Source organism: Vombatus ursinus, unplaced genomic scaffold (genome assembly GCF_900497805.2).
Source record: "Vombatus ursinus unplaced genomic scaffold, bare-nosed wombat genome assembly UNPS02005264.1, whole genome shotgun sequence".
Taxonomy (NCBI): Eukaryota; Metazoa; Chordata; class Mammalia; order Diprotodontia; family Vombatidae; genus Vombatus; species Vombatus ursinus.
In genome coordinates this window covers 2,963,048-2,976,425 of record NW_020945042.1, presented here as the reverse complement: position 1 = coordinate 2,976,425, position 13,378 = coordinate 2,963,048, and the positions used below count along the sequence as shown (strand labels likewise).

General features: G+C 39.9%; 1 protein-coding gene across 1 annotated transcript in view; it reads left to right on the top strand.

Annotated features, from left to right (window-relative positions):
* The first annotated feature begins 2,460 nt into the window (after positions 1-2,460).
* Positions 2,461-13,378, top strand: part of LOC114030648 (transcription initiation factor IIB) — a 39,665-nt gene continuing 28,747 nt past the window's right edge. Inside the window, exons 1-2 of the mRNA XM_027845499.1 lie at positions 2,461-2,577; positions 6,787-6,893. Of these exons, the coding sequence (XP_027701300.1) occupies positions 2,561-2,577; positions 6,787-6,893 (124 nt within the window). The 5' untranslated portion in view covers positions 2,461-2,560. The remainder of the gene's footprint in view (positions 2,578-6,786; positions 6,894-13,378) is intronic.

Here is a 13,378-nt window from a genome sequence, read left to right as displayed (position 1 = left end):
TTCTTACTCCTGATCTTTGTTTCTCTCTCTCTCTCTCTCTCTCTCTCTCTCTCTCTCTCTCTCACTCTCCCTTTTTCTCTCTCTTACTCTCTGTCTCTGTCTCCCTCTAAAACAAAGCTTAGGTTAGGGGTGGGGAACCTCAGCCTCCAGGCCACATGTGGCCTTACACCTGGTTTAGGTGTAAAAAATGTATTTTTAAAAACTATACATATATATGTAGAGAGATCAATATATGCATAGATTTATTTGTATATATCTCTAAGTTACCAAGTATTACTATATATGTTGATTTAATATAGAGGGTCTTATCGAGGTCTTCACAGAATTTTTCTTCCTCTCATTCTCTGAAAGATATTGATGCAAAAGTGGCCATGATTTTCATGGTGAATTTTTTTGAAACGGCGTAATATAAGCATTATATTTCAAGATGACCAAGTTTCCCATGAATTATTAAGGCAGCTAGGTGGCTCAGTGAGCCTGGAGTCAGGAACACTTACTAGCTGTGTAACCCTGGGCAAGTCATCCTGAGTGCCAAAAAAAAAAAAGACACAGCTCAAGCACCATCTTCATCTGATTCCACAACTGCTAGTGCCCTCCTCAAACTGTATTTAACTACTTTGTGTATATATTCATTTATTCAGTGTGTGTGTGTGTGTGTGTGTGTGTGTGTGTGTGTGTATACACATACATAAGAGTGCCGAGTCTGGCATAAGGAAGACTCATTTTCCTGAATTCAAATCCGGGCTCAGACTCTTACTAGCTGTGAGACCCTGGGCAAGTCACTTAACCCTGTTTGCCTCAGTTTCCTCACCTGTAAAATAAGTTGGGGAAGGAAATGACAAATCACTTCAGTATCTTCGCCAAGAAAACCCCAAATGGAGTCATAGAGTCCAACAGGCCTAAAACCACTGAACAACAACAACAACAAAAATTGAGTAGAATTCCTTGATTTTTCAGTGATTCCAATGATTCCTTATGCAAGCTGTTCCATTGATCTTTTCTATTTTTCAACCAGTACCAAAATAATTTTTTGTGTGCTCTTCTGGTTTGTTTGTTTTGGAGTCACCCTGGGTTAAGTGACTTGCCACACCCCTTTGGGTGGAGATATCTGGTACCTCCTACTTCCTTTGTCCTACTGTTATAAATATGCAAACTTCTGTAATGTAAAAATTTTTATGAACTTTCTTTCCTTTGTACCCTGGCACAAACTTTTATCTTATGGCTTCCAAGGTGCTCACAGACAGACTGCAGAAGCCAGTATGAAAATCTATCCGTCTTCTATTTAAGCCAGACATTGAAGAGTTTTGCAAAAATATGCTGAACTGCCACTTGTCTCTCTAATTTTGTTTTGGAAAATAGTTTATTTTTTCATAAAATTATGTTTTTACAGGAAACCTTTTCCAACCTGTTTTAATTCCAGTGTCTTCTCTCTGTTAATCTTCTTTTTTTTATTTATCTTGTATATGGTTTGCTTTTTAGATTAACTGTTGGCATGTTGTTTTCCTATTAGATTGTAAGCTCCTTGAAGGCAAGGACTGTCTTTTGCCTCGTTTTGTATCCCCAGTGTTTAGCACAGTGCCTACTACATACTTGGTGTTTATTAAACGTTTATGGATTATATAATGGTATTACACATCACAATATTATATTTGTCGTTGTTCAGATGTGTCCAACTCTCTCCATGTGACGTCATGAGGTTTTGTCAATGAGGTCTCCTTGCCAAAGATATTGGAATGGGTTGCCATTTCCTTTTCCAGGGTGTCCCCTTTACACAAATGAGGAAGTGAGGAAAATAAGGTTTAAGTGACTTGGCCAGGATCACATAGGTGGTAGGTGTGTGAGGAGGAATTTGAACTCACATCTTCCTGACTCTAGGCCTGGTGCTCTATCCACTTCACCACCTAACTACACACACACACACACACACAATGTTATTTATAAATATGTGATTAATATATAATTATATAAGTGTTGATTGATTGATGCTATCATGTAATAGGTTTGTTTTTATTTTAATAATAAATTTATAAACATTTAAAAATCTTTATCCCTTTAAATGTCTAAAGTGGTAAATATCGATAGAAATAAGCCACATAAACAAACGTTTTGGGGGAATCCTCGATAATAAACTGGTCTTGGGACCGAAAAGGCTGCACTTACGGTGTCTCATTTCAGGTGTGCCTGTGAGGTGCAGCCCCGGTTTACGTAACATACTTCTAGGAACCACAGCAAAAGCTTTCTCTCCCGTCTTTTCCTGCTTTTTCATTCGTTACGAGGATTACTCAGGTTGAGTCAGCTGACTCCCGGGGGAGGCTGAGTTAATTACACCAGAGGCGCGCAGGCGGAAGAAAAGGCGAAGCACGTGCACCCTGGAGCTTCTTGGCTCCTCTCCCGTCCCGTACTCCGCGCCCCCTACTGCGGCTGCGCGCTGTCCGTCTATAAAGGCGGCCGCCGCCTGCGGCTTCCCGGAGTTGTGCTTGCTTCATCTCCGCCGCTGTTGCTGTTTTCCGCTCTGCCCGGAGTCACCGAAACCGAAACCGCAGCCGCGGCCGCCGTCAAGATGGCGTCCACCAGCCGGTTAGTAAGTCCTACCGAGACCTGCCGGGAGCGAATCCTCGGTGGGGCAGCTTCCGGGGGGCGCCGTGGCGGCATCGCGGGGGAAACGAGGCCGAGGAGGCGGGGCCGGACGAAGGCGCCTGCGGGGGGCCGCGGGGGCTTCTGTTCGCCCGCCCCGGGGCTTTCCTCCGGCGCTTCCTCTTTCTCTCGCTCGGGCCGCCGGGGCGGCTCCGCCTTCGGCCTCTGAAAACAAATCTTTCTGCCAAAAACCGTCGGGGCGATTTTGGGAAGTCTCTCGGTGAAGGTGGGGGAGCGCAGCCCTCGCTCCCCGACGTCACGTAGACCTTCCTCCGGGGCGGCTGCCCTTTGCACCCGGGTACAGGCCTCCCAGGCGGGAGCAGACCCCGGCCGACCCTCCCTCCCCGGGAGGCTGCTCTTAGGGCCTTTTACCCGAAGTCGACACTGAGTCATGAGGCTGTTGACTTTCCCACGCGGAGACACTGACACCTGACTCGTTGCTTTGCTCCCGCCGTGGTGACACCCAGCCCATGGCCCCCGTGCACGGTGGGGTCTGTCCGGCCGGCACCTGCAGTCTCCTCTGCCTTTCATAGCATCTCCAAGGTGGCCTCTCATTCTGAGCATTCCCAATAAAACTGCCTCCGGAAGCTCTTGGGCCCTTCCCGAGCGCTGGCCTGGATAAACGATTGGAGAACCATAATCTGGCTGCCTGATTGCTGGCCTGGATGGCATAGCTTGGGTGGCCCCGACACCCTTGTTTACAGTCTGCTGAGGATGCTTTGGGTGACCACTACTTTCATCATCGAAGTGGGTGTGGCTGTCAGGTGAGGGTGTGGGGAGAAACACTTGACAGTCCAACCTGCCTAATGCGTTTAGCGCCTTCTCAATTGGAGAGTTTCAGTTGTTCACATGGTCACTCAGCACTTAATTAAAAAGAAAACTCTCTTGACCATAGATATTTAAATACATTTCATAATCATCCGTGATATTTAAGGCAGAATTTTGTTGAAAAATGTATTGGAATATACTAGGGAAAGAGCGTGTTAAATCACTATTCAGGACTGTGTTTACAGTTTGTGGACTAAGGACTTTTTCTTTTCTTCCCACTAATCGATATCTCCTGAATTAGTACCTTCATCAAAGAAAGGAGCTACAAGGAAAGATTGGGAAACCCTAATCTGTAAATGTTACTTCTTTAAGCTGTTGAGTTTTTGAAAGAGCTATGGTTCCCCTCAAAAAAAGAAAAAAAAGTTATGTGTAGAAGCCTGTGCTGTGCAGTTTTAAAGAGTTTAGATAAGACATAGGCCCTGTCTTCGTGGAGTTGGATACAGCCTGGAACCCAAAACAAAGTTTGTAATTAGCTTTAGCTTTAGAGGGGCCATTTGCTTCCTCTTTCCCTTTACCATAGAATTCTGTATCTTGGATTCTCCTTCTCCCTTTGTCTTCTCCCCTCTCCAATATTTTTTGATGGTGGTGTAATTTTTTTTTTTTTATGTTTTCATGTTCGTTTTAGGTACTTATAGGTCAGGGAGATTTTCATGTTTTATCGGTGGTGAGGGAAGAGAATGGAGTAGAAAACTTAATAGTATAACTCAAGGAAACTTAGGTTTTGCAGGAATAATTGGAATCATCTTTTTATGTTATCATATTGATGCAAAATTGCATTGTAATATAGTGCAGGGAGCAATGATGTAGGAGTCAGGAGATCTTAGTCAAGTTCCTAAGCCTCACCAGACCTCAGTTTCCTTGTCTGTAAGTGAAGATGTCTGACTCAATGATTTCTAGTGCGCCTTCCAGTGAAAAGTCTATGAAACTTTGAAAATTTAACCACTCCTCTGTTAAGCTTTAACCTGAGTTGATATGTCCATTCTTTGAGAATAAAAATCCTGAAACCAGGCCTATAATGATCAAGCTACTTGATGCTGTAGCCTGTGAAAGTCTTTAGTTACCTCAAGTAACTTTTGCTTTGAGGAACCAAGATACTTAGCATTAGCTCTAAGAATTGGATTATGGGAGTTTTTTATTCAATGGGATACTGATTGTTGAGAAAACATTTTTTATACCTTTCGTAAAGTGGATTTATGAATGGAATAGAAGTGATAAGTGAGACAGTATTAGTTGGATCTTAAGAGGGTGCGGAAGGCAGCTTTTAAAACATGATGAACGCTTATACCTTTCTGATTTAACTGATTCATGTCTGTCTTTAACAAATCTTAAGGCTAAAAGGTTCAGCTTTAACCAGCAACTAGTATGTACACAAATATTTGATTACACATAAGCAACATTACTAGAGTAAGTAACAAGTACCAAAATTAAGAGTTGAGCTTTTCTTTTTTGACAACAAGGGAATCAGTTTGCAGAAAGTGAAACCAGATCACTTGGAAAACCCACATACTGGATAATTAGCCCCTGAATTAATTCAGTTCAGTTGCCTAAATATAACTTTATGTTAACATGCAATTTCTTTTTGTAGTTATGGTTAATAATCATCACAACCTTCAGGAACTTCTGTTTATGTAAAGCAGTATTTGTACTCTAGACCAGTGGTCTCCAAACTTTTTTGATCACTCCTATTAACAAAAAAAGTTTTGGACACGTACCCTCGATATTTTTTTATTTATGTATAGATTATATATACTACTGTGTAAGTGTGCTATGTACCTTATAAATCACACAAAATACAAATTATAATGAAATAAATATTTTACATTTTAATGATATAAAACCATTTCTATTACTAATCAGTATTTTTTTAATGAAAACAATGTAAATTTCAGTCCATGTCCTAACAATGAATTTAATGTTTTAGCAGGAGTAATTTTTTCCATTGATATTTACTAGTGCAAAAACTAGTAAAAGGTATGATTTTAGCTCAACGGGATGTTATTTACATTTATTCTTGTGTTTTTTGATTAGTGGATGGTATCACATCAAAACTTCCTCTTTGTTCATGTTCATATATTTTAGTTGGATTTTTGTATGAGTATGAGGAGCAGGAAAAAGACCTGTTTCTCTGAACTGTAGAGTGTAGGGAGGGAAGTAAATGGTAATAAGACTGGAAAGATGAGTTGGTACAGGATTGTGAAGGACCTTAACTGTCAAAGAGATTGGCTTGTATTTGGTCTTGCAGTGAATAAATTAATAGAGGAAGGAAAGAAGGAATTAAGCAGTTATAAGTCTGCTATGTACCAGGCACTGTACTGAGGGCTTTATAAGTATTATCTCATTTGATTCTCACAGTTCTATGAGGTAGGTGCTGTTATTTACAACACCTTTTTACAGATGAGACTCCAGGCCCAGCTCTATTGCATCATCTAGCTGCTAGAGTCTAGGGAGGGGGAGGGAGCCCCCAAAGTGTTGACATGGTCAGATCAGCATTTCAGGAAAATTACTTTGGCAGATGTGTGGAAGATGAATTAGAGTGGGGACTTGAGGCCGGGAGGTCAATTAGTAAGAGTGCTTAATTGGGGTCTGGGGTGGGGAGGACTAAGTATACTGGTGGGAGAAAGGGGAAGGAGGGAATGAATTGGAAGGGTGGTGGGGGGATGATGTACTAAGGTAGGTGTGTGATTGGCTATCAGGGAGGATGGGAATTTGACACCTCACCACCATACCATTAGTTATGCACTTTATGGGTCTGTTCTGATCATATGCACTTTAGGGTCTGTTCTGACTTCTATGGCCCCTACTTGGGAGACCACTGGTCTAGACCAGGCATGTCAGATTAAATAGAAATAGGGGCCACTAAACCAAACATAAGCATCCTTGCTGACTGTGTATCTGTAATGTAGTCTTTGTTTTATTGTATTTTTATATTTCTCAGTTACATTTTGATCTAGTTGGGTACACTGTGCCTTTGAGACTTCTGGTCTAGGCAATTTGTCTACATTTTAAAAATAAATAATCTTCTTTTTTGATGTATCTTTTAAAAAGATCCAGAGATCTTAAGTGTTAACAGACCAAGATGGCTCTAGTAGAAAATAAGCTCTGTTTTCTACTTTTAAGTACAAAAGAAGATAAAGAAATGTAATGTGATTAGTGTTTTTGTTACTAATAAGTTAGAAGGTACATGTAAGTTATAAAGTAAGCTGTGTCTGTGATAGTAGAAGAGTATTCAAAAGCCTCCCATTTGAATACTTTATCCTTTTTTGCAAAACAAATGTTATTGGTTGGTTGAAGATCAATATAAAACTTTTTTTCTTTTTAATTTAGATTGGATGTACTTCCAAGAGTTACATGTCCAAACCATCCAGATGCTATTTTGGTGGAAGACTACAGAGCTGGGGACATGATCTGTCCTGAATGTGGCCTGGTTGTTGGTGAGTGTTGTTTCCTGAGGTTCTTATTAAGAGAGTGTAAAAATAATTATTCCTCTGATGTACAGCAGGGGTGTCAAAGAGAGGCCCAGATCAGATTAAAATGTAATTGGGAAATGTTGAACAAACTAAATAAAAATATAGTGCAATGTGTAATGTTCATCGGTAGTTTTCTAAGTCAGTGCAGCCTTTCTATCTAAGCTTGGCACCACTGAGATAAATGAGATAAAGAATGAACATTTTCTTGGTGTCAGCATTTCATTTTGTCCAGCAAGGATACTTGAAGCAGGGTGGTGCAAATGTATTGTCTCTTATCAGTCATATGGAGAACAATGTAACTGACTTGGCCTTGGAATTCACACTAAAAGCTAGAAGTGAAGACACTTTGTAACCAATCTCAGGTTCTGTAGAGTTTCCTGGAATGAAAGTAATGGGGGAAAAAAACCGTTGTGTTAGGGATGTGAAATGGAGGGACTGGAGCTCCATCTCATCGGGACCCTGGGAGTCACATGTGGAGTAAGATCAGTGCTTCATGGAGGGACTTAACATGTTATGAATTTGTCTTATTGTGCTTCATAATGGCTGTGCTTTGACATTAGCTACTTTTTGTGGCAACCACGAGTTTCTTGGTGTAGACAAAGATCAAGCTGTGAGCTGGACCATCGAGTTGCTTCTCTCACATTCTAAAGTTCTAGCCTGTTTTTCTTGCATTTTCCATTCTATATCAACTCAAAAGGAAAGTTGGTTTTGCTATTTCCATTTAATTTTCAATTCTGACCTTTATTTAGGTTAAAAGAGTTAAAAAAAAAACTCCTTATCATTTGATTTGACGGTCTGTGCTATTGTCCCATGTCCATTTCTTTCCCCCTTGTCATCTGAACTATTGAGAAAGCCATCTGCACTCACTACCTCCACTTCCTCTACTCTCACAATTCTAAATCCTCTGCAATCTGGCTTCCTGTCTCTGTCCTTATCCTTCTTGAGATCTCTGTAACCTTTTGGTCTTCTCCTTGATACCTTCTTCTCTTTAGGTTTTTGTGACACTAGTCTTTTCTGGTTCCCTTGGTCAGGTATGCTCCTTCTCAGTGATTCTTCATTATCCATGTAGTTTTTCCTCACCCTGAGTGTCCCCTGAGACTCTCTTTTCATTCTGTGCTGTCTTACTTGATAAGGTGCCAGGGGCTCAGTTTTCATCTCTATGGAATTGATTCCCAGATCTATAAATCCAGCCCTCGTCCCTCTCCTCACATCTTGGACATCTTGGATTTCCTCAGATTCTCAAATTCCCTACATCTAAAGCAGAACTCATTATCTCCTGTCCTCGAACTCTCCCCTGCTTCCACTGTCCTATTAGTGTCAAGGGCAGTTAGTCACCCATGCTCTCTGTCATTCTCTGCTCCTTTATACTCACCTCATATATCTAATCTAATGTGAAATCTTTTGTTTTTTATCTTCACAACTTCTCGTGTACATCCACATAGCCACATCACTTCTTGCCTGGACTATTGCAATTAATAGTCTTCCAGTTGTCCTCAAGTCTTTCTTTACTCAGTAAACTCCAGTGATCTCTCCTCCTCTCACCTCCAAGATCAAATATGACGTCCTCTGTTTGGCTCATGAAACCCTTCATTCGCCTCCTACCTTGTGATTCTCAAGAGGACAGAAGACTCTGTCAGCCCACTCATTGCATTGTCACCGGCCATTGCCCGTGCCTAGAATTCCCTTCCTGGCTCACCTCCACTTCCAGGCTTCCCTGGCTTCAAGACTCAAGTCTCTTCCGCAGAAGACCTTCCTCACCCCTTCTTTCCCTTTCCCCCTCAAGTCTCTTCTGTTTACACTACATGTACATTACATGTATATGTATATTCACATACACGTTTGTGTGTATATAGAGAGCATTGTGTTGCGTGGTGAAGATACAAAGAAAGGCAAACCTAGCCGCAGTCCTCCAGGAGCTGACTTGTTGTGGGGGAGATCATATGCAAATAACCATAGATAAGTATCTTACAAGATATGATATAGATAAAAGATATATCTTTATCATATGTAAGATGCACAGAACTTTATATATACATATATCTTACAAGATATGTGCCTGTCTATTAAGTACGTGTTATCTCCCCCATAGCGTGTCGGCTCCCTGGGGCTGGAGCCCTGTTTGCCTTTCTTTGGATTCCCAGCACTTAGGACAGTGCTTAATCAGTGCTTGCTGACTGACTTTTATAATCCCCTAACCACCTATGCTTCTTTGAATACACATTTTTAAGACCTAACACTTGCAAAATACAATAAGGGCTCTTTCGATATTCCACTTGAGGGTTGGTTTGTTTGTCTTTTTCCAATTCATAGTTGTCTTTATATGATGCTTGTCATAATGAAAGTATAAAATGTAACTTTAATTTTAAAGTGTGTTATAGAATTATCTAGCAGTTGTTGAATTAGGTAGCTGTCACACTGCAAAATTCCTGTTCTTTAACTAGACAAGGATGGACAGAAAACCTGTGGATATGTTTGAATAGTACCTCGCTAGGGAAATCCTAAGAATCCCTGGAGAGCCTCTTAACATTCAGAGTCTAAAATTTAGACTTTTCTTGGAGTCTAATATAAATTTTGTTTTTAGGTAAATTTCTCTTAGATATTTCTTTCAAGAAGCAACAAAACAAATCTAAGTAGTGTCTTTGTCAATAAAAAAAGGTCTCACTAACACCTGCTTGTCAAATTTGGCTTCTGGTTAATTGGTGCCAGCCATGTGCTGTCTGTAACCAGCTTAATCCATGTTCTAACTATTACACTAAGGAAGTGAGGAAGAACTCAAGCTGGGCAAATACTCTGTAATACACCAAGGAGGTAACATTTACAATTCTTTACGTTTAAATTGTTGACGTTTATTCTGATGTCTGGATTCAGCCTCTCTGAACAGCTTCAAGAAAAATTACTCAGTGGGCTGATCTTGCTTACCATTTTTAAAAATTGCTTGCACACTTAGAATATTTTGATTTTAAATTGTGAATGTGAGTGCTAAATCAATTCTGATAATGTGGTTTGGACATTTTTGGGGTATTGAAACATTTTGAATTATTGCAGATCACTATTATAGGAGTTTAGTAGTGTGCTTGTTTATGTGAATAATCATGCCCTAAATCATCAATTCAAATTGTTTGGTATTAATATGCAGTTTTTGTTGAAATCATTATCTGAAATTCGGAGTTAAGTTCAGCACCTGAAGTTTGATTGTAAGATTGTCTCCAGCTCTCCTGTGTTTCAGTCCTAAAATCATGCGCTGTCTCACGTCTAGAGCCATGATATCCTGGCAACTCCTAGGACTTGAAGTGTGAGGGTGAATCAGGTTTTCTAGACCTGCCTTTGTTCCTTGAGTATATTTGTCATCAAATAAGCCAATATGAATCACCCTAAGACAACTCACCGAACCCTTCATGTGGGATTTACAGAATTCTAGCCTAAGTCTATGTTAGTGCAAAATAGTATGAGGACCCTCACGGGGTATGTAAAGATCTTATGTTCGGTGCTGTGCCATTCCCCTGTGGGTAAAAGTAAAAGGCTTCTAGTCCAAACTTGTGAACTGATACCCCGGTACCTTCTCTTCCCTGTACCCCAGATAGGGGGCCATGAGCAAGTCACTGAACCTCTCCATCATGGGATATTGTGAGGCCCAAAATGAGATCATATGTGTAAAGCTCTTTGTGAATCTTAAAGTACTCGCCATTGTTATTTCCTCTATATTCCAATAGAGAATTTATCCCTTATCTTGGTACTTGCTGGTTTGGTGGAAATCTGCTAGGCCAAGACACTCAAGGTTCCCATCAGCATAGGAGAAAATACACACTGGCTGGCCTACTAAGGTAGTTTGTGTGTTTTGTAATAAGGACCCCATTTTCTCCCCTCCCTCCGGTTACCTTGAATAACCTCCAGGGTGAGAACAATACCAATGAACTAAATTTTCAAAACTGGTCAGGATGAACTGCTGATATAAATCTACTTAGTACTTGAACTATAGTTATCCCTTCCACATCATTGGGGTTAGGGGCACAGCGCCCCCTCTATCTGGAAAATCCAAGTAAAATTTATTGGTCCTCCCTTTGTACCAAAGAAGTAGTCTTCTGGCTTTGCGGGTTTCCTTCTCTTTTTTCTTGATATTGCACAATTCTGTACATATATTTTATGCATTTCTTAGTTTCTAAACTTTCTGTGTCATCTGCTGGCCTTCACATGTCGTCTGTGGCTTCTGTAAAACACTCCAAAAATTATCATTTAATTTCTTATGCTGACCCACAATATCAAAACTGGGATAGGGAAAGTCACAAATTATTAAATATTATTATTATTAAATATTCACAACCATAATGTTACTAGCTTAAACCAAGGGATTGAGAATTTGTACATACAGCTTCTTTATGACTCAGTTTTCTGCCCATCTTGTTTATTGCAAATTCTCCTATTTCCTTTGACCACTATTACATTTCAGATATCCCAAACTCAGTAAAACTGCTCTTGTAAGCTTGCTGTTTTGTATCAGAATTTTTCTCCTTAAATTAATATGATTTGTGATCTAAGATGAGAGGATCTTATTTCAAAGATCAGTTGTGGAGGTAATCTGAATGCCTCCTCTCTGAGAAGAACTGCTATTTACTATCGATGTATTTTGTACGTAGTTTTTTTCATGTTATCTTCCTTATTAGAATGTCCGCTCCATGAGGGCAGGGACCAGGTATTTTTGTTGCCTGTCTTTGTATGCCTAGCACTGAACACAGTGCCTGACACACAACAAATGCTTGTGGAGGAGTGGAAGCTGACAGCAAGGGACTTGTGCTTCCAGTGTCCAGTTACTAGCTGCAGGTAATGCAGGGTGGGGGAGGAGGCACATTTCCTGTTTCCATATATCGAGCTTTGGCCTCTTTCATTTGTCATTTTCTTTGAATATTCTTACATAATTTGCATTAGTCCTTTTTAGTGTGTGAATTGCTTCTTCCTAACTCCTCGCCAGACTCTTTTGTTTCAACTCTGTTACTTGGCTTAATTTGGGGTTTGTAAAATTCAGGATTTCCCTGTATCAGGTTCTTTTGGATTTGGTAGGTGTGCACTCATTCTTCCCAGTACTTCTTAGCAACTGAACGGTTTCTTAACATGGGATAGTCAGACATTCTTCATATTTTTCTAGTAGACCAGTAAAAACTATCTTAACTTAAATTGTCTTCCCAATTTCTGTCCTCTAGTTCTTTTGCTTTGGTTTGTAAAGAGCTAAAATAATTCTCTAGCTTTGGCATTTTAATGTTTTAAAATTTTGCTGTACTTTTCTTCAACAGTGGCGTTTTTTTCATGTTCTGAATCATTCTGCTTTATTGAGATTTTTTTTCTATATTTATCTTCCTGAATTCTTCAGCTGACTTCATTTCTGTTTTATATGCACAGATCTTGATTTTATTTAATTCTAGAGGTCCTTGCCCTTGCCCTCTTGCAGTATAGCTTTCTAACTGGTCTTCACAATTTAGTCTCTTTCCCTTTTCTGACAGTGGTGTTTGGGATGAAGTAGACTAATTTTCCTAAAGTGTAGGAACACCTGTTTGTTTTTCATATTTAAATTTTCTTGGTCTCTGGATTTTTTGGTGTATGTGACCATTCAGTTCAACATATATTCATCATATTTGTTGCTGTGTGCTGGGCATTGGGGGATATAATGATAGATATAATACAGTCGATGCCTTAGAGATGTTTGGAAAATCTAATAGGGAAGAAAGGCATGTATACAAATAACTGATATTATAAAGAATATTTTTGGTTGAATGTAAGCTCCTTGAGAACATAGATTATTTAATTTTTGTCCATGTGTCTCCAGAGCTGAGCACGGTACCCTGACCGTAGTGTCTGCTTGATGTTTGTTGAACTGAGTTAAAGGAGAGGGCCACCTGTGTACAGAAATACTTAAAGAAACTCTTTTAATGGTGGCAAAGAATTGGAAACTGAGTGGATCAATGGGGGAATGACTGAACAAGTTATGGTACATAAATGGGACGGTATTGTGCTGTGAGAAATGATGAGTGCTGAAGGGGATGGCTTCAGAAAAACCCCAGGAAGGCTTGTATGAACTGATGCAGTGAAGTGAGCAGAACCAGGAGAACGTTTTATATGGTAACAACAGCATTGTAAAGATAATCAAATTTGAAAGACTTAACTCTGATCAATGTAATGACCAACCACAGTTCCAAAGGATGCATGATGAAACATGCTACCTACCCCCAGAAAGAGAGCTGATGGACTCAGTGCAGATTGAGAAATATTTTCTTTCTCTCCTCTTCTTTTTTTTGTGGGGGAGGGTGGGGGAAGAGCAGAGTGGAACATGGCTAATGCAGAATTTCATTTTACTTGACTATACATATTTGTAACAGATTTTGTTTTTATTGCCTTCTCAATGGGTAGGGGAGTGAATTCTAAACTTAAAATACAATGAATTGAATTTTAAATAACATTAAAGT